Source organism: Bombina bombina, chromosome 9, assembly GCF_027579735.1.
Source record: "Bombina bombina isolate aBomBom1 chromosome 9, aBomBom1.pri, whole genome shotgun sequence".
In the NCBI taxonomy this organism is placed as follows: Eukaryota; Metazoa; Chordata; class Amphibia; order Anura; family Bombinatoridae; genus Bombina; species Bombina bombina.
In genome coordinates this window covers 59500826-59523400 of record NC_069507.1, presented here as the reverse complement: position 1 = coordinate 59523400, position 22575 = coordinate 59500826, and the positions used below count along the sequence as shown (strand labels likewise).

The 22575-nt window shown below is 38.6% G+C and overlaps 1 protein-coding gene across 4 annotated transcripts in view; it reads left to right on the top strand.

The window, feature by feature from the left end:
* SAMD8 (sterile alpha motif domain containing 8) overlaps positions 1 to 22575 on the top strand; it is an 83722-nt gene that overhangs the window by 24302 nt on the left and 36845 nt on the right. For 2 of the 4 annotated variants that reach the window (XM_053692136.1, XM_053692138.1), the window contains exons 2-3: positions 4583 to 4605; positions 17515 to 18098. In XM_053692136.1, the coding sequence (XP_053548111.1) occupies positions 4583 to 4605; positions 17515 to 18098 (607 nt within the window). The remainder of the gene's footprint in view (positions 1 to 4582; positions 4606 to 17514; positions 18099 to 22575) is intronic. The other 2 variants (XM_053692137.1, XM_053692139.1) reach the window with 1 other exon arrangement.

The following is a 22575-nucleotide window of genomic DNA, read 5'->3' as shown; positions in this document are numbered from 1 at the left end:
TCCTCTGCTCCCTCGACTGATTGCCAAGATCAAGCAGGAGAGAACATTGGTGATTCTGATAGCACCTGCGTGGCCACGCAGGACCTGGTATGCAGATCTAGTGGACATGTCATCCTTTCCACCATGGTCTCTGCCTCTGAGACAGGACCTTCTACTTCAGGGTCCTTTCAACCATCCAAATCTAATTTCTCTGAGGCTGACTGCCTGGAGATTGAATGCTTGATTTTATCAAAGCGTGGCTTCTCCGAGTCAGTTATTGATACCTTAATACAGGCACGAAAGCCTGTCACCAGGAAAAAATTTACCATAAGGTATGGCGTAGATATCTTTATTGGTGTGAATCCAAGGGTTACTCATGGAGTAAGGTCAGGATTCCTAGGATTTTATCTTTTCTCCAAGAAGGTTTGGAAAAAGGATTGTCAGCTAGTTTCTTAAAGGGACAGATTTTTGCTCTGTCTATTCTTTTGCACTAGCGTCTGGCAGATGTTCCAGACGTTCAGGCATTTTGTCAGGCTTTAGTTTGAATCAAGCCTGTGTTTAAACCTGTTGCTCCACCATGGAGCTTAAACTTGGTTCTTAAGGTTCTTCAAGGAGTTCCGTTTGAACCTCTTCATTCCATAGATATCAAACTTTTATCTTGGAAAGTTCTTTTTTTTTTTTTGTAGCTATTTCCTCGGCTCGTAGAGTCTCTGAGCTATCTGCCTTACAATGTGATTCTCCTTATCTGATTTTTCATACGGATAAGGTAGTCCTGCGTACCAAACCTGGGTTCTTACCTAAGGTGGTATCTATCAAGAATATCAATCAAGAGATTGTGGTTCCATCCTTGCGTTACACAATCTGGACGTGGTCTGTGCTTTAAAGTTTTACTTACAAGCTACTAAAGATTTTCGTCAAACATCTGCTTTGTTTGTTGTCTACTCTGGACAGAGGAGAGGTCAAAAGGCTTTGGCAACCTCTTCTTCTTTTGGCTAAGAAGCTTAATCCGCTTAGCCTATGAGACTGCTGGACAGCAGCCTCCTGAAAGGATTACAGCCCATTCCACTAGAGCTGTGGCTTCCACTTGGGCCTTTAAAAATGAGGCTTCTGTTGAACAGATTTGCAAGGCGGCGACTTGGTCTTCGCTTCATACTTTTTCAAAATTTTACAAATTTGATACTTTTGCTTCTTCTGAGGCTATATTTGGGAGAAAGGTTTTACAGGCAGTGGTTCCTTCCATTTAAGTTCCTGCCTTGTCCCTCCCTTCATCCGTGTACTTTAGCTTTGGTATTGGTATCCCACAAGTAATGGATGATCCGTGGACTGGATACACCTTACAAGAGAAAACACAATTTATGCTTACCTGATAAATTTATTTCTCTTGTGGTGTATCCAGTCCACGGCCCGCCCTGTCATTTTAAGGCAGGTAATTTTTACATTTAAACTACAGTAACCACTACACCCTATGGTTCCTCCTTTCTCGGCTTGTTTTTGGTCGAATGACTGGCTATGACAGTTAGGGGAGGAGTTATATTACAGCTCTGCTGTGGGTGTCCTCTTGCAACTTCCTGTTGGGAATGAGAATATCCCACAAGTAATGGATGATCCGTGGACTGGATACACCACAAGAGAAATAAATTTATCAGGTAAGCATAAATTGTGTTTTTAAACAACTTTCTGATTTACTTCTATTATCTAATTTGTTTCATTCATAGGCTCAGTAGCTGCTGATTGGTTGCTGCACATAAATGCCTTGTGTGATTGGCTCATCCATGTGCATTGCTATTTCTTCAACAAATGATATCTAAAGAATGAAGCAAAATAGATAATAGAAGTAATGTTGTTTAAAATTTTATTCTCTATTTGAATCATGAAAGAAAAATTTGGGGTTTAGTGTCCCTTTAATTTTTTATTAAAAGCATTTTTGCAATTCACATGTATTAGCGATCATGCTTCTGGTAAAAGCTTTTATTCCTTTAATGATAGCGTTTACCTGTACTGGACCTTGCAGAGAATATGTAATTGTTACTAATTCACATGTGTTAACATGATCGCTAATACATGTGAATTACAAAAATGCTTTTAATCAAAAATTAAAGGGACCATAAACCCCAAATTTTAAACATTCCGATTTACTTCTATTATCTATTTAACATTAAACATATTTGTTTGCTTAAAAAAAGACCTGTGAGTGCATTCTCTTGTTGGGATATATATATATATATATATATATATATATATATATATATATATATATATATATATATATATATATATATATATATATATATATATATATATATATATATAATGTGTGTGTCAACTTTTTGCTTATAACATGCCACCAGACTCAACATTCACTAACTAACTTTCACTCACTACTGTTAAATTGCCACTCGATAGAGATATATATATATATATATATATATATATATATATCTCCAGTAATCATTAATATTAAAAACTGTAAATTGATGACAGTATTAGGAAGGCAGATCACACACAGTTGATTTGACCAAACTTCCAGGAGTGTCTAGAAGGAGATCAGTATTGGTATTCTGGTACAGCAAATTGATTTAAAACTATGTTTTAACTAACTTCAGGTGATGAAAGTCAAATAAGTCCATAGTTTGATAAATATAAAGGGACATCAAACCTGATTGTTTTCTTCCTTGATCCGGATAGAGCATACCACGTTAAAAAGTTTCAATTAAAGGGAAGTAAAACCCTTATTTATTTATTTTTTTCTTCTTTCATGAATCAGGGCATACATTTTAAAAACTTTCCATTTTACTTCTATTATTAAATGTTGCTTTATTTTCTTTGTAGAAGAAGTAGGAATTAAGTACTGGCCACCAATCAGCAGCTAGTTCCCAATAGTACATTGCTGCTTCTAAGCTTACCAAGTTTGCTTTTCAAGAAAGAATACAGAGAGTACAATGCATATTAGATAATAGAAATACTTTGATAAGTTATTTAAAATTGTATGTTCTATCTAAATCACCAAGTTTAAGTTTAACTTTATGTCCTTTATATCATGGCAGCATTTTTACAAGAATGTTTTTGAGCACTAGAGTGTAGTGTTTCTATTAAATGTACACGGCTACTATAGAAGGCGGAAGTAAGTGCTATTCAACTTTTTTCGGAGCCGGATTGCTTCTGGTGCAAGATCAACACATTAAGATTTGTGCAGATCCAGATCCTAACGTGGTGATCTTGCACCACAATCAATCAAGCTCTGAAAGAGCCAAATTTCTTTTATTTTTGCATTTGGATTCTAACGAAGAATCCAAATGCAAAAGCCTACTGTATAGTGCTCCAGACACATGCATGCTCCTGAGCCTACCTACCTTAAAAAAGTATGCTAAAAGAACAAAACAAATAAAGTATATATGGACTGATCCAGAATGTTAGTAGCTAGGAGCAAATTTTCAGAAATATTGGCTCCCTGGCTCTTGGGATAATTAATGAGTTTAATATAAAATCAGGCCTGGAAATTTCTACTAGACTAGTTGGAAGGTGCAGTGTGTTAGAATCGGAGAGGTTCTGATTTTTAATACTGAGTGGACTACAGAGTTTTTCCTCTACTGGTTACCATTTTTTCCCCCTTAACTGCAAACTAGACTGATATTTTCCCATCCCTGTGTATAATGGCTATTATTGCTGTCACATCTGAAAACCCTGTTGGTCAGTAAGAATCACTGCTATGTGATAATTAAGAGGTACCTCAGCATAACACTGACTCTCATCATGTAAATTACCCTTTTCAGTCTGTTGTTATATTTACCAAAGATTTTGAAACCAACAGCAATTTTCCTCTCTAGTAAACATCCTGCCAGGTGTCTGTCATTACCTCCTGCTCTGAGATCCAGAGCTCATTAACCCATTAATCACTAGACTTGCCTAGTGCATTTTGCTCCCTACTCTAATGTTTCTAGTGCAGAATTGCTAAACTATTCTTCTGCTGTTACACAGATTTATCTAGCTGCTGAGATAGGCATTTCCAGCTTTCCCACTCCCAGCAAAAACGTGTTAGCCTTGTGCACCAACGGCAGTTGCTCAAGACACCAAGTTCCTGTTCCCAGCAGTGAATCAGTGTGAATCATACTATGATACGCCCTAAACACACGGATCCTGCTGTAGGACCTGCCTATTCTGTGACTTTTTTTAAATGCTTAATATTCAAGGCAAAATAAGTAACTTCTATTTCACTGTGAGTTTCAAGAATTGCTAAACTGCTTCTTATCAGAATTTCTCAACCACTGAGCCACAGTGCTTGACAACGATTGCCTTTGGAATCAATTTCTACCCAGATTAATCAGAATGCAATGCTGATACAACAATCATGTTGATAAATGCCATGGAGAATTTTCTTATCAAGGAAAATGTGCTGTGCTAATAATTTTTACATGGTTGTAAATACTCAAGGATTAATTACTCTTGCGTTTTCACAGTACAGTCAGCTTAACCTGAGACAGGGGCTTCCCTTCTGGTGCGCCCATTTGGGATTTTTTATGGCAATGGTTATCTGTGAACTTTGTAACTTTGTAAAACCTCTCATTTGATTCACAGCCCTCTAACATCTGTGTGATTTTATTTCCAGATTCTTACAGGATGACACCCCAGGTAAGTGCTCTCCATCACTTTTTGATTTTTCAGCAGGTTGTTTATTTGACAGGTTAATGCCTAGACATCCAAATACCATGTTATTTATTTATTATTATTATTATCAGGTATTTCTAGAGCGCCAACAGATTCCGCAGCGCTGAATTTAATTCAATGTTACATGTTTGCAATATATCTTTTTTATATATTTCAACAGAACTTGATGCAAAGTTTTGAGTGACTAAATACGGGATAGTAGTTTGTAAAAATTATAAGGCTCATTATTTATAAAATGGTACAGCTGACAACATTAAATGTAATATATGCTTTAACAATTTCCTAATTTATGTGTAAATATAACATGTTTTAGAGCATAGAGCAGAGGCTGACTTAGTTTCTATATTTAAAATAATAAAAGAAATGATTTTCAGATTTATCTATATCGGGGCTCAATAAACCCAGGTACCAAGGAGCCACTGGTTCCTACTAGAATAATACCTTTTGAGGTTGTTCTCCATTTATATATATCCAAATACCTCTGTCTGACACACACACACACACACACACACACACACACACACACACACACATATATATATATATATATATATATATATATATATATATAATTTCATTAAAATTATGGGGGGAGATAAAAAACTGAAATTAAAATCCTCCATATCTCAAAATTAAATCAATGTAAATATTTGCATAGGAAATTAGCACATCTAGGCAAGATTCCCCACTTGCTTTTTCCCAGAAATACTTAAAGGGACATGAAAGCCAATTTTTTTCTTTTGTGATTTAGAAAGAGCATGTCATTTTAGACAACATTCTAATTTACTTCTATTATCTAATTTGCTTCATTCTCTTGATATCACTTGCTGAAAAGCATATCTAGATATGCTCAGTAGCTGCTGATTGGTTGCTTCACCTAGAGGCCTTGTGTGATTGGCTCACACATGTGCATTGCTATTTCTTCAACAAAGGATAACTAAAGAATAGAGCAAATTTGATAATAGAAGTAAATTGGAAAGTTGTTTAAAATTGCATGCCCTATCTGAATCATGAAAGTTTAATTTTGACTAGACTGTCCCTTTAATATACAATGTTACCAATGCACAAGAGAATTCTGGGTTAGATATGCAAATTAGATATGAAAATTCTGTTTTTTTGCTTCAAAATACTGTTTTAACACAGCGATCCTTTTAACAGGATTATTGCAGCAAACCAGAAATCACTCACTAGACAGCCTGTTTCGTTCATTTTGGAACTCATCAGTAGGAGATAGATATGCAAATTCTCAGGTTTTCTAATATCTAATTTGCATATCTTACCCAGAATTCTCTTGTGCATTGGTAACATTGTATATTAAGTATTTCTGGGAAAAAGCAAGCGGGGAATCTTGCCTAGGTGTGCTAATTTCCTATGCAAATATTTACATTGATTTAATTTTGAGACATGGAGGATTTTAATTTGTTTTTTTATCTCCCCCCATAATTTTAATGAATTTTTGGTTTAACCATGAAAATAGCTTTACCAATGCAGCAACCAGATATCTATCTCCTACTGATGAGTTCCAAAAAGAACGAAACAGGCTGTCTAGTGAGTGATTTCTGGTTTGCTACATATATAATTCTGGTGTTTTGGTAAATTGACACATACAAATTTGTTAAGCCCTTTCTGATTTGGGAGAGTAAACAAGATTTGTATACTGTTAAAGGGACATTAAAACTGAAATAGTTCTTTCATGATTTAGAACATACAATTTTAAATAACTTTCAAATGTAATACTATTCTCAAATTTACTTTATTATTTTTATATCCTTTGTTGAAGGAGCAGCAATACACTACTGGGAGCTAGATGCAGATTGGTGGCTGCACCTTTTCTCTTTAGCTCACCTGATATGTTCAGCTAGCTCCCAGTAGTGCATTGCTTTTTCAAGAAAGGATACAATGAGAATGAAGACAATTTAAATTTTCACGTCCACTTAATGGCTGTAGAAGTGATTTAGTAAAATGTTTAACCTTACTATGGTATAATTTAAAGCATTGGAACAAAAACACTGGTCACGTTGATTCCAAGTCACAACAAAATCATGACAAAATAAAATTCTTTGGGGGGGAAAAAACCTGTTCTACCAAAATAAATATGGTGATTTAAAGGTGTTGTTCCCCTTTTTACTACACCGACACAATAGAGGGTGTCTTTATCATGTCATTACTAAGCTAAAATTAAGCACGTCTCTCATACATGGAGACAGCACAGCTGTGTTTTGCAGAGGTTTGGCTGCTGAGCTGTCAGCCAGGTGGAAGAAAAGCATTTCTCCAACATAGGTGTGTCCGGTCCACGGCGTCATCCTTACTTGTGGGATATTCTCTTCCCCAACAGGAAATGGCAAAGAGCCCAGCAAAGCTGGTCACATGATCCCTCCTAGGCTCCGCCTACCCCAGTCATTCTCTTTGCCGTTGTACAGGCAACATCTCCACGGAGATGGCTTAGAGTTTTTTAGTGTTTAACTGTAGTTTTTTATTATTCAATCAAGAGTTTGTTATTTTGAAATAGTGCTGGTATGTACTATTTACTCAGAAACAGAAAAGAGATGAAGATTTCTGTTTGTATGAGGAAAATGATTTTAGCAACCGTAACTAAAATCCATGGCTGTTCCACACAGGACTGTTGAGAGCAATTAACTTCAGTTGGGGGAACAGTGTGCAGTCTCTTGCTGCTTGAGGTATGACACATTCTAACAAGACGATGTAATGCTGGAATCTGTCATTTTCCCTATGGGATCCGGTAAGCCATGTTTATTACGATTGTAAATAAGGGCTTCACATGGGCTTATTAAGACTGTAGACTTTTTCTGGGCTAAATCGATTCATTATTAACACATATTTAGCCTTGAGGAATCATTTTATTTGGGTTTTTTGATATAATAATATCGGCAGGCACTGTTTTAGACACCTTATTCTTAGGGGCTTTCCCAAAGCATAGGCAGAGTCTCATTTTCGCGCCGGTGTTGCGCACTTGTTTTTGAGAGGCATGGCATGCAGTCGCATGTGAGAGGAGCTCTGATACTTAGAAAAGACTTTCTGAAGGCGTCATTTGGTATCGTATTCCCCTTTGGGCTTGGTTGGGTCTCAGCAAAGCAGATACCAGGGACTGTAAAGGGGTTAAAGTTAAAAACGGCTCCGGTTCCGTTATTTTAAGGGTTAAAGCTTCCAAATTTGGTGTGCAATACTTTTAAGGCTTTAAGACACTGTGGTGAAAATTTGGTGAATTTTGAACAATTCCTTCATGTTTTTTCGCAATTGCAGTAATAAAGTGTGTTCAGTTTAAAATTTAAAGTGACAGTAACGGTTTTATTTTAAAACGTTTTTTGTACTTTGTTATCAAGTTTATGCCTGTTTAACATGTCTGAACTACCAGATAGACTGTGTTCTGAATGTGGGGAAGCCAGAATTCCTATTCATTTAAATAAATGTGATTTATGTGATAATGACAATGATGCCCAAGATGATTCCTCAAGTGAGGGGAGTAAGCATGGTACTGCATCATTCCCTCCTTCGTCTACACGAGTCTTGCCCACTCAGGAGGCCCCTAGTACATCTAGCGCGCCAATACTCCTTACTATGCAACAATTAACGGCTGTAATGGATAATTCTGTCAAAAACATTTTAGCCAAAATGAACCCTTGTCAGCGTAAGCGTGGCTGCTCTGTTTTAGTTACTGAAGAGCATGACGACGCTGATATTAATATCTCTGAAGGGCCCCTAACCCAATCTGAGGGGGCCAGGGAGGTTTTGTCTGAGGGAGAAATTACTGATTCAGGGAACATTTCTCATCAGGCTGAATCTGATGTGATTACATTTAAATTTAAGTTGGAACATCTCCGCATTTTGCTTAAGGAGGTATTATCCACTCTGGATGATTGTGAAAAGTTGGTCATCCCAGAGAAACTATGTAAAATGGACAAGTTCCTAGAGGTGCCGGGGCTCCCAGAAGCTTTTCCTATACCCAAGCGGGTGGCGGACATTGTTAATAAAGAATGGGAAAGGCCCGGTATTCCTTTCGTCCCTCCCCCCATATTTAAAAAATTGTTTCCTATGGTCGACCCCAGAAAGGACTTATGGCAGTCAGTCCCCAAGGTCGAGGGAGCGGTTTCTACTTTAAACAAACGCACCACTATACCCATAGAGGATAGTTGTGCTTTCAAAGATCCTATGGATAAAAAATTAGAAGGTTTGCTTAAAAAGATGTTTGTTCAGCAGGGTTACCTTCTACAACCCATTTCATGCATTGTCCCTGTCACTACAGCCGCATATTTCTGGTTTGATGAACTGATAAAGGCGCTCGATAGTGATTCTCCTCCTTATGAGGAGATTATGGACAGAATCAATGCTCTCAAATTGGCTAATTCTTTCACTCTAGACGCCACTTTGCAATTGGCTAGGTTAGCAGCTAAGAATTCTGGGTTTGCTATTGTGGCGCGCAGAGCGCTTTGGTTGAAATCTTGGTCGGCTGATGCGTCTTCCAAGAACAAGCTACTAAACATTCCTTTCAAGGGGAAAACGCTGTTTGGCCCTGACTTGAAAGAGATTATCTCTGATATCACTGGGGGTAAGGGCCACGCCCTTCCTCAGGATCGGCCTTTCAAGGCAAAAAATAGACCTAATTTTCGTCCCTTTCGTAAAAACGGACCTGCCCAAAGTGCTACGTCCTCTAAGCAAGAGGGTAATACCTGCCAAGCCAGCTTGGAGACCAATGCAAGGCTGGAACAAGGGAAAGCAGGCCAAGAAACCTGCCACTGCTACCAAGACAGCATGAAATATTGGCCCCCGATCCGGGACCGGATCTGGTGGGGGGCAGACTCTCTCTCTTCGCTCAGGCTTGGGCAAGAGATGTTCTGGATCCTTGGGCGCTAGAAATAGTCTCCCAGGGTTATCTTCTGGAATTCAAGGGACTTCCCCCAAGGGGGAGGTTCCACAGGTCTCAGTTGTCTTCAGACCACATAAAAAGACAGGCGTTCTTACATTGTGTAGAAGACCTGTTAAAAATGGGAGTGATTCATCCTGTTCCATTAAGAGAACAAGGGATGGGGTTCTACTCCAATCTGTTCATAGTTCCCAAAAAAGAGGGAACGTTCAGACCAATCTTAGATCTCAAGATCTTAAACAAATTTCTCAAGGTTCCATCGTTCAAGATGGAAACCATTCGAACTATCCTTCCTTCCATCCAGGAAGGTCAATTCATGACCACGGTGGATTTAAAGGATGCGTATCTACATATTCCTATCCACAAGGAACATCATCGGTTCCTAAGGTTTGCATTCCTGGACAAACATTACCAGTTTGTGGCGCTTCCTTTCGGATTAGCCACTGCTCCAAGGATTTTCACAAAGGTACTAGGGTCCCTTCTAGCGGTGCTAAGACCAAGGGGCATTGCAGTAGTACCTTACCTGGACGACATTCTGATTCAAGCGTCGTCCCTCCCTCAAGCAAAGGCTCACACGGACATCGTCCTGGCCTTTCTCAGATCTCACGGCTGGAAAGTGAACGTGGAAAAGAGTTCTCTATCCCTGTCAACAAGGGTTCCCTTCTTGGGAACAATCATAGACTCCTCAGAAATGAGGATTTTTCTAACAGAGGCCAGAAGAACAAAACTTCTGGACTCTTGTCGGATACTTCATTCCGTTCCTCTTCCTTCCGTAGCTCAGTGCATGGAAGTGATCGGGTTGATGGTAGCGGCAATGGACATAGTTCCTTTTGCGCGCATTCATCTAAGACCATTACAACTGTGCATGCTCAGTCAGTGGAATGGGGACTATACAGACTTGTCTCCAAAGATACAAGTAGATCAGAGGACCAGAGACTCACTCCGTTGGTGGCTGTCCCTGGACAACCTGTCACAAGGGATGACATTCCGCAGACCAGAGTGGGTCATTGTCACGACCGACGCCAGTCTGATGGGCTGGGGCGCGGTCTGGGGATCCCTGAAAACTCAGGGTCTTTGGTCTCGGGAAGAATCTCTTCTACCGATAAATATTCTGGAGCTGAGAGCGATATTCAATGCTCTCAAGGCTTGGCCTCAACTAGCGAGGACCAAGTTCATACGGTTTCAATCAGACAACATGACGACTGTTGCGTACATCAACCATCAGGGGGGAACAAGGAGTTCCCTAGCGATGGAAGAAGTGACCAAGATTATTCTATGGGCGGAGTCTCACTCCTGCCACCTGTCTGCTATCCACATCCCGGGAGTGGAAAATTGGGAAGCGGATTTTCTGAGTCGTCAGACATTGCATCCGGGGGAGTGGGAACTCCATCCGGAAATCTTTGCCCAAGTCACTCAGCTGTGGGGCATTCCAGACATGGATCTAATGGCCTCTCGTCAGAACTTCAAAGTTCCCTGCTACGGGTCCAGATCCAGGGATCCCAAGGCGGCTCTAGTGGATGCACTAGTAGCACCTTGGACCTTCAAACTAGCTTATGTGTTCCCGCCGTTTCCTCTCATCCCCAGGCTGGTAGCCAGGATCAATCAGGAGAGGGCGTCGGTGATCTTGATAGCTCCTGCGTGGCCACGCAGGACTTGGTATGCAGATCTGGTGAATATGTCATCGGCTCCACCTTGGAAGCTACCTTTGAGACGAGACCTTCTTGTTCAGGGTCCGTTCGAACATCCGAATCTGGTTTCACTCCAGCTGACTGCTTGGAGATTGAACGCTTGATTTTATCGAAGCGAGGATTCTCAGATTCTGTTATCGATACTCTTGTTCAGGCCAGAAAGCCTGTAACTAGAAAGATTTACCACAAAATTTGGAAAAAATATATCTGTTGGTGTGAATCTAAAGGATTCCCTTGGGACAAGGTTAAGATTCCTAGGATTCTATCCTTCCTTCAAGAAGGATTGGAAAAAGGATTATCTGCAAGTTCCCTGAAGGGACAGATTTCTGCCTTGTCGGTGTTACTTCACAAAAAGCTGGCAGCTGTGCCAGATGTTCAAGCCTTTGTTCAGGCTCTGGTTAGAATCAAGCCTGTTTACAAACCTTTGACTCCTCCTTGGAGTCTCAATTTAGTTCTTTCAGTTCTTCAGGGGGTTCCGTTTGAACCCTTACATTCCGTTGATATTAAGTTATTATCTTGGAAAGTTTTGTTTTTAGTTGCAATTTCTTCTGCTAGAAGAGTTTCAGAATTATCTGCTCTGCAGTGTTCTCCTCCTTATCTGGTGTTCCATGCAGATAAGGTGGTTTTACGTACTAAACCTGGTTTTCTTCCAAAAGTTGTTTCTAACAAAAACATTAACCAGGAGATTATCGTACCTTCTCTGTGTCCGAAACCAGTTTCAAAGAAGGAACGTTTGTTGCACAATTTGGATGTTGTTCGGGCTCTAAAATTCTATTTAGATGCTACTAAGGATTTTAGACAAACATCTTCCTTGTTTGTTGTTTATTCAGGTAAAAGGAGAGGTCAAAAAGCAACTTCTACCTCTCTCTCTTTTTGGATTAAAAGCATCATCAGAGTGGCTTACGAGACTGCCGGACGGCAGCCTCCCGAAAGAATCACAGCTCATTCCACTAGGGCTGTGGCTTCCACATGGGCCTTCAAGAACGAGGCTTCTGTTGATCAGATATGTAGGGCAGCGACTTGGTCTTCACTGCACACTTTTACCAAATTTTACAAGTTTGATACTTTTGCTTCTTCTGAGGCTATTTTTGGGAGAAAGGTTTTGCAAGCCGTGGTGCCTTCCATTTAGGTGACCTGATTTGCTCCCTCCCTTCATCCGTGTCCTAAAGCTTTGGTATTGGTTCCCACAAGTAAGGATGACGCCGTGGACCGGACACACCTATGTTGGAGAAAACAGAATTTATGTTTACCTGATAAATTACTTTCTCCAACGGTGTGTCCGGTCCACGGCCCGCCCTGGTTTTTTTAATCAGGTCTGATAATTTATTTTCTTTAACTACAGTCACCACGGTACCATATGGTTTCTCCTATGCAAATATTCCTCCTTAACGTCGGTCGAATGACTGGGGTAGGCGGAGCCTAGGAGGGATCATGTGACCAGCTTTGCTGGGCTCTTTGCCATTTCCTGTTGGGGAAGAGAATATCCCACAAGTAAGGATGACGCCGTGGACCGGACACACCGTTGGAGAAAGTAATTTATCAGGTAAACATAAATTCTGTTTTTTTTGTTTATGTTTTATCATTGGTGTGTCAGCTGTGGTTTTTGTCCAGATTCTTAAAGGAACATGAAATCCAAAAATGTTCTTTTATAATGCAGACAGAGCATACAATTTTATTCAACTTTCCAATTTACTTCTATTATCTAATTTGCTTTGTTCTTTTGGTCTCCTTTGATGAAAATCATACGTAGTTAGACTCAGGAGCTGGGAACTAGCTGCTGATTGGCGGCTGCACTATACACCTCTTATCATTGGCTTACTGTTGTTCAGCTAGCTCCCAGTAACGCATTGGTGCTCCTTCAATAAAGGATGCCAAGAGAAGGAAGCAAAATTAATAATAGAAGTAAATTGGAAAGTTGTTTAAAACTGTTTGCTGTATCTGAATCCTGAAAGAAAAAGTTTGTGTTTCATGCCCCTTGAATGTTTCTAGTCCTATGATACACTGAACTAAAATATAAGGAGTTCCTTCTACAGTTCTCATAGATTCTGTATTTTATCTGCCTTATTTTAACTTGCCTAACACTGTTGTATTAAAGGAACAGTTAACTTCACTATTTCCCTCACTTAACTTATATCAATGCTATGAACATGTATATGCTGCTAAGACTTTTGATAGGCTTTGTTTGCTTAAAGGGACACTAAACCTACATTTTTTTCTATCTTTTATGATTCAGATAGAGCATGCAATTTAAACAACTTTCTTATTTACTCCTATTATCAAATTTTCTTTGTTATCTTTTTCTATCTTTATTTAAAAAGCAGGAATGTAAATCTTAGTAGCCGGACCATTTTATGTTCAGAACCCTGGATAGCACTTGCTTATAGGTGGCTACATTTAGTCATCAATCATCACGCGGTACCCAGGCGCAGAACCAAATATCGTCTGGCTCCTAAGCTTTACATTCCTGGTTTTCAAATAAAGATAGCAGGAGAATGAAGAAAATTTGATAATAGTAAATTAGAAAGTTGATTAAAATTACTGCTCTATCTGAATCATTAACCCCTTAACGACTGAGGACGTGCAGGGTACGTCCTCAGAAAAAAGGCAGTTAATGCCTGAGAACGTACCCTGCACGTCCTCAGTGTGGAAAGCAGCTGGAAGCGATCCTGCTCGCTTCCAGCTGCTTTCCGGTTATTGCAGTGATGCCTCGATATCGAGGCATCCTGCAATAACATTTTTAAGCCATCCGGTGCAGAGAGAGCCACTCTGTGGCCCTCTCTGCACCGGAGATCGGTTGCTCCCTGTGTTGGTGGGTGGGAGCCGGACCGGGAGGCGGGTGGCGGCCATCGATGGCCCTGTGGAAGTGAAGGGGGGCGGGATCGTGGGCGGGGGTGGCTGGGGGCGCGCACGGGCGCGCGCGCGTGCACGGGAGGGTGGGGGCGGGCGCGTGCACGGGGAGGGAGCGGGTGGGAAAAGCTACACTGCCCAATATTATATCAATAAAAAGATAAAAAAATCGAAAATGAAAATAATCAGCAAGGTGGTGGGGGTTTGTCTGTGGGGGGTGGGGGGGGGGGGGGGGAAGCTACACTACAGAAAAAAAAAAACAAAGGAAAAAAAAAACACTTTTTATTGTAAACTGGGTACTGGCAGACAGCTGCCAGTACCCAAGATGGCCCCCAATAAGGCAGAGGGGAGGGTTAGAGAGCGGTTTTGGGGGGGATCAGGGAGGTTGGGGGCTAAGGGGGGGATCCTACACAGTAGCATATGTAAATATGCTAAAAAAAAAATTTCATTTTTTTTTAAAAACCCTTTTTTTTTAGTACTGGCAGACTTTCTGCCAGTACTTAAGATGGCGGGGACAATTGTGGGGTGGGGGAGGGAAGGGAGCTGTTTGGGAGGGATCAGGGGGTGGGATGTGTCAGATGGGAGGCTGATCTCTACACTAAAGCTAAAATTAACCCTGCAAGCTCACTACAAACTCCCTAATTAACCCTTTCACTGCTAGCCATAATACACGTGTGAGGCGCAACAGGATTTAGTGGCCTTCTAATTACCAGAAAGCAACGCCAAAGTCATATATGTCTGCTATTTCTGAACAAAGGGGATCCCAGACAAGCATTTACAACCATTTGTGCCATAATTGCACAAGCTGTTTGTAAATGATTTCAGTGAGAAACCTAAAATTGTGAAAAATTTTACGTTTTTTTTAATTTGATCGCATTTGGCGGTGAAATGGTGGCATGAAATATACCAAAATGTGCCTAGATCAATACTTGGGGTTGTCTACTACACTACACTAAAGCTAAAATTAACCCTACAAGCTCCCTAAAAGCTCCCTAATTAACCCCTTAACTGCTGGGCATGATACACTTGTGGTGCGCAGTGGCATTTAGCGGCCTTCTAATTACCAAAAAGCAACGCCAAAGCCATATATGTGTGCTATTTCTGAACAAAGGGGATCCCAGAGAAGAATTTACAACCATTTATGCCATAATTGCACAAGTTGTTTGTAAATAATTTCAGTGAGAAACCTAAAGTTTGTGAAAAAATTTGTGAAAAAGTGAACAATTTTTTGTATTTGATCGCATTTGACGGTGAAATGGTGGCATGAAATATACCAAAATTGGCCTAGATCAATACTTTGGGATGTCTACTAAAAAAAAATATATAAATGTCAAGGGATATTCAGGTATTCCTGAAAGATATCAGTGTTCTAATGTAACTAGCGCTAATTTTGGAAAAAAATGGTTTGGAAATAGCAAAGTGCTACTTGTATTTATGGCCCTATAACTTGCAAAAAAAGCAAAGAACATGTAAACATTGGGTATTTCTAAACTCAGGACAAAATTTAGAAACTATTTAGCATGGGTGTTTTTTGGTGGTTTTAGATATGTAACAGATTTTGGGGGTCAAAGTTAGAAAAAGTGTGTTTTTTTCCATTTTTCCTCATATTTTATCATTTTATTTATAGTAAATTATAAGATATGATGAAAATAATGGTATCTTTAGAAAGTCCATTTAATGGCGAGAAAAACGGTATATAATATGTGTGGGTACAGTAAATGAGTAAGAAGAAAATTACAGCTAAACACAAACACCGCAAAAATGTAAAAATAGCCTTGGTCCCAAACGGACAGAAAATGGAAAAGTGCTCTGGTCACTAAGGGGTTAAAGAAGAATTTGGGTTTAGTGTCCCTTTTAATATTATCAGGAGCTGTAACACTTCAGACTAAGCAGAACGCGCTCCCTCGTCTATGCTTTTACAGGTCACTGCTATGCACAGCCTATTTAGATAGCAATGCGCAGTAGAAACCGAAATTGGAACATGCTATGCTCAGTTTGAATGGGGAGGGTAGTAAGGCTTCTGACTGCTTTGCTTACTGCCAGTGACATTTTTTTTTTAGATCACAGGAGAAGTACCACCCTCCCTTTTCAAATTAAAGGGCTATAAAGGTCAAAAATGAAATGTGCACAGGTGCATTCCAATGTGAAATAGAAGCATTTTTGCAATATACTTTCATTAGCAAAAATGCTTCTAGTAAAAGATATCAGTGTTTTTCTACTGCATACGCACGTATCCTGTGTGGGCTATGCACCAGTATTCAAACACTGCACCTCAGAGTGCTGTCAGAGGTGCATGTTGCTTCTAAAGACATCATTTGTATCATACAAGCCACTGCTTGTGGTGTTAATACTGGTGCACGGCTCTCACAATAACTTTTACTAGAAGCATTTTTACTAATGAAAAACTGATTATATTTCAAATTGAAATGCACCTATGCACATTTATTTTTGACCTTTCTATTTATGTTTCTGCTTTTCAAAGCTATATTAAAAACGTAGGGCAGTTATATTTTTTATACTAATATTAATTTCATTTTATTTAGTTTAATCTATGTGTAAAGAGGTGACTAGTATATTTTTAATCAATTAATAATCTTTGTATTTTTTAAGCTTTCCCTTTTTAAGTGAACAAAAATTGCAATGAGCTTCACAATTGTTCAGAACTGTAAACTTGACATGTTTGGTATTTTAAATATTGTCCTCCTCTGGCTTCTTGAGTGGAAAGTTGTTTTCATATAGTCTTAACTTACATATGATTGAATTTTAATTTCTGCATATTAAAAAAAAAAAAAAAAAAAAGTATTAACATTTTCAAAATCTTAGACGCAATGTATGAGACTTTATGTTTTCAATTGCATGGTGTGAATGGACATATATATTAAAAAAAGTATTTTTTGTGTGTGATTTAACCCATTGGTTATCAGTGACACATACATAGCAATGATTTATCTACTTAATTACCTGTAATACGTATGCATTACTGATTAAACCGGCTTGCCCTTTTATCTCTAACCTTAGTGTAGCATGCTATCTCTCACTGTGACAATCATGGATTGGAACTTGGAGAGAAGGAAGTGTGGGGAGTCCTGAGCATGGCTACCATTGAATTGTAAAGTGGTCTGTTTTTATGGTGTAAAGGGAAAGGAACCGCTATGCCACCCTCTCCTTTTACCATCTATCACCAGGGCTAAAAGGGCATTTGTATAAGACATTGGGGTAGTATTACAAGTTTGATTTAAAGGCAGCGGAGCCTTGGGGAATCACAGGTATACAGGGGCAAACAATATATCCTGCATAAAAACATGATGAATTTGTTTTTCATATATGTATCAAATTTATGTTGAATTATGGAATATATTATGCTTTTCTTGAATATCAAGTCAGTTTAAAGATGAAACCGTTTAATTTGTTTTTGTATGAGTTTGTTTAGCGACCTTCATTTTGTATCTCTTCACACAGGTGTCTACTAAAACGATGACAACCAACAACCAGCATTGCATCCGTCGCTGGACTACAAAGCATGTGGCTAAATGGCTACGTGAGGAGGGATTTAGTGACTATGTAGACCTTTTGTGCAATAGGCACAGGCTAGATGGCATAGCTTTGCTAGCTTTGACTGAATATGACCTGCGGTCACCACCACTGGAGATCAGGGTACTGGGGGACATAAAACGTTTAATGTTGTCTATCCGCAAGCTCCAGAAGCAGCATGCCAGTGTTCTAGAGGAGCTTGGACTGAGCACAGAACCATCTTCCGGGGCCCTTGTCAGCACCCCACCAAGTCCTGACTGGTTATGCAATGGCGACCTTTCCACGGATTATGATGGTCATGTTACAGACTCTAAACTGGATCAGCACCAGTACTCTAATGGCAAGAACAAATACCCCACAAAGAGGCTTGACCCAGAATACTGGAAGACTGCCATTAGTTGTGTCTATGTTTTCATAGTGTTTGGTTTCACCTCATTTGTGATGGTAATTGTCCATGAGCGTGTTCCAGACATGCAAACGTATCCACCACTACCAGATATTTTCTTAGACAGGTGAGTAATATTAAAACGTCTTTGTTGTAGTGATGTATTTAGGTTTTGTGTTGTCGTGAGCAAAGGAAATATTGCTGCACTCATTATTCCCACCTGTACTTCCTTTATATGATTTTTTTTTTTAAATACCAGTTATTATTTTGTTCTTGAAGGGAAAAACTGCTAGTATAATATCCAAAGACCATAAAATTCTTTGGAAGGGCCATATTGTGTAGTATATGAGCCTACCTAGGTTTAGCTTTCAACTAAAAATACCAAGAGAACAAAGCAAAATTGGTGATAAACGTAAATTGGAAAGTTGTTTAAAATCACATGCCCCATCTGAATCATGAAAGTTTTATTTTAGACTTGACTGTCCCTATAAATATTTTTCCAGTCTGGTGTTTCAATATTTCAATTAACATTATCTCTGCACTGTAGTTTTCAAATCAGCCATTTTTCCCTCTATTCATGGAGGCGGGAAGATAATACAACAAGGGGGAACTGAAATCTCAGAAATAAAATGTTGTAATTTATATTATAATATAATTATAAATATTATTTTGAAACGTATGATGCCGCTGGGATACTAAGAAGTCATAGATATTTTTAGAAGCCAGTGAATAGTTTTAGAGGAATGTGTGTAGAAGAATGCAAAAAGTTATGAGCCAAAACTAGACTAATAGTAGCCATCGGTTATCTCTCCTGGGATTTGTCAAGTTGTGATATAAAACATTATTTTACATTTGTATTTAGAATAATTGCAAAAGCCAGAAGTAAAAACTATACATCATAAGAAAATGATAGTAAGTCATAGACTCAGTAGGAGCTGTAAAAATCATTACACCATATGATTGTGATCCAATTTATTCTAATCGATCCTATTCTTAAAGGGATATAAACACTTGGAGATTTCAAAGTAATATGTTTATTTTTTAATAGAATAAAATTTACAATATATTTAATTCTTTATTTTGCACCGTTTTCATGTAAGAACTTGTGGAATTGCATAAGCAGACTTTACATCTGCCAGCGACACTAAAAATCTCCTTTATCGTAAACTTAAAGGGACAGTAAAGTCAAAATGAAACAATCATGATTCAGATAGAGCATGCAAATATAAGCAACTTTCCAATTTACTTTGATTATCAAGTTTGCTTAGTTCCTTAGGTATACTTTGTTAAAGTGTAATCCTAGGTGAGCTCAGGAGCGTGCACATGTCCTTAGCCACCTGGCAGCATTGTTTGCAACAATGTTTATAGCAATATTATATATATATATATTTGTAAACTGTGCTGCCACAGTGTGTCTATAGCAGTCTATGGCAGCAGTGTTTGTAACTATTTGTAACATTGCTACAAACATTGTTGCAAACACTGCTGTTAAATGGCTAAAGACACATGCATGCTCCTGAGCTCACCTACAGTTACTGTTTAACAAAGGGGATACCAAGAGAACCAAGCAAAATGATGCAAGTAAATTGGAAAGTTGTTTAAAATTTCATGTTCTATCAAATCAATTTGAAGTTTAATTTTGACTTTACTGTCTCTTTAAAATAAAAGAATGGCTTTAAAGAGAGGTACAGGAGGAAAGACAATAAAATTGTAAGTATTAAAGGGACAGTCAAGGCCAAAAAAACTTTTATTTTTCAAATAGGGCATGTAATTTTAAACAACTTAACAATTTACTTTTATCAACAATTTTGCTTTGTTCTCTTGGTATTCTAGTTGAGAGCAAACCTAGGAAGGCTCATATGATAATTTCTAAGCCCTTGAAGGCTGCCTCTAATCACATGCTTTTGTATTTGCTTTTCACAACAGGGGAGAGTAGTTCAGGTAAACCATATAGATAGCATTGTGATCACGCCCGTGGGTTGTGGCAGACACTGCACTAATTGGCTAAAATGCAAGTCAATAAATAACTAAAAGTCATGAGATTAGGGGCGGTCAGAAGATGCTTAGATACAAGTTAGTCACATAAGTAAAAAGTATATTAATATAACTGTGTTGGTTATGCAAAACTGGGGAATGGGTAATAAAGGGATTATCTATCTTTTTAAACAACAAAAATTCTGGTGTTGACTGTCCCTTTAACCCTACTACTGTCGCTGTACCTAGCTGCTTAACGTCCCTTTAAGCATTACTTTACATATCCCTGGATAAATAAAGCCACTTGTTTGAGAATCTTCTGGCTCAGTCCTGAGCTTGTCTACAGATATCCATTCATAAAATCACTCTAAAGATGGCTTCTCAATTTACCTGATAGCTCAGAGGTCTGACATTCATTTTTCAAATCCTGGCTTTACGTTAGTGTTTTCTGCTTATGGATATAGTATGATCCTCACATCATTTTATGGCATACACAATATATTTATTGTACTGAATATTCTAAATAGCGTTGGTTGTGTTATTATATTCACTTATAGAACATTCTGACTCCCATATGGGAGTTCTCACATCTATATTACATAGTTCATACTATTTACGCTTTAGATAGCAATGTCACATAAGCAAGTGGTGAGTTACATTATCATATCCCTCTTTTATACCCCAAATTACCAACTCCTTTGTTAAGACAGGTAGCGTTTTTGCATTTATAATGCAAACTATTTGAAAGCTGTTAAAGGGACAGTCTAGGCCAAAATAAACTTTCATGATTCAGATAGAGCATGTAATTTTAAACAATTTTACAATTTACTTTTATCACCTATTTTGCTTTGTTCTCTTGGTATTCTTAGTTGAAAGCTTAACCTAGGAGGTTCATATGCTAATTTCTTAGACCTTGAAGGCCACCTCTTTTCAGAATGCATTTTAACAGTTTGTCACTACAAGAATGTGTTAGTTCATGTTTTTCATATAGATAACACTGTGCTCATGCACGTGAATTATCTGGGAGCAGGCATTGATTGGCTAAACTGCAAGTCTGTCAAAAGAACTGAAATAAAGGGGCAGTTTGCAGAGGCACAGATACAAGATAATCACAGAGGTTAAAAGTATATTAATATAGGGATTTAGAGCTGCAACAACTAATCGTCATAATCGATTCTGAAAATAGTTGTCAACGAATCTCATAATCGATTAGTTGGTTTGCAATTAGTTGTTCTGTGCACAACACCAGCTGCTTCACTCCGCTGAGCTCCTGCACATGGTATTGTGTTTTATGGTTATGTCCTTAGCATAAAGGACGTCTACAGACGTCTACTTTTCACTTTTTCAGAACAGTATAAGTTTACAACTACCCCTGGATTATGTGCAACCCAGATATAATAGTCATCATTTGGATTGTTTATATTAAATCAGGTGATTTGGAACTATGCTTTGCATGATATAGTGCTGAGCTTGTTATTTATACCTAGCCCCTAGATCAGAGCTTTCCAAACTTTTCATGTTGGCGACACACTTTTTAGACCTACATAATTTCGCGACACAGTAATTCAGTTGTACTGGCAAACAGGATTTTAAACTAACTTGTTTTAAGAGATACAGACACATACATAAATGGTATAATAACGAAATGTATTTACAAGTAACAGTATGTAAGTATGTGCAAGAATTAAAAAAAAAATTCTACTTACTATGTTAAAGGGATGTATGAGGTTGATGGGATGAACAGAATTTCTGAATATTTGTTGGAATATTAGATAAAGACACTCACATTTCATCATCAAGCACTTTTAAGCTTCCCTTCCTATCCATATATCAAGAGCAGGAGCAGCAATGCACTACTGGGAGCTAGTTGCAAAAAAAAACCCCACTGACTTCTGATTTCAGCTCAGCATTTAAGTTGCCGCCCTCAGAGCTCGGTGAGTCCGATTGACTATGCCCACGCTGAAAACACACTGCTGTCCCACTCACTGACTACACATGCAGTCACGAGCCAATTAAGGAGACTACACGTGCAGTCAGGAGCCAATGTGCCACCAAAGCCACCAATGGGAATAGTTTCAGTTCCCACTGAGCTGCGTCAATAGGTTAAGATGATCTGTGACCTCCTAGGTATCAATCACATGTCAACCATGTGATATGCGTAGCAGGCAGGCGGAAACCAAAAATTTTTTTTTTATTAAATTAAAAAAATTTGTGCTGAAGCAGGGACACACCTACACACTGCTGCCGACACACTATTGTGTCCCGACACACAGTTTGGAAAGCACTGCCCTAGATTGATGGGAGTTGCTATTTGAACTGATGTGCACTTTTATCTGCTTGCACAATTATTAGCGGATTGCTTGCTATTGCTGATTATATGTACTGTATAAATAAATGTGTAAGGCTTTGTCCTGTTATTGATATATAGTTATTAGCCCTTTTGATTTGTTTTTTATTGTTTTTTTTTTAATTTTAAATATTATTTATTTAATATAGTAAAGGCAGAAGGCCACAGCTGTTACTTTAGCCACAAGACTTACTCAAAGGCGGGAAAGCCTCCCCCAAAACACATTACAGCCCATTCTACTAGATCAGTTTCTGCTTCCTTGGCATTTAAACATTTGATTTAT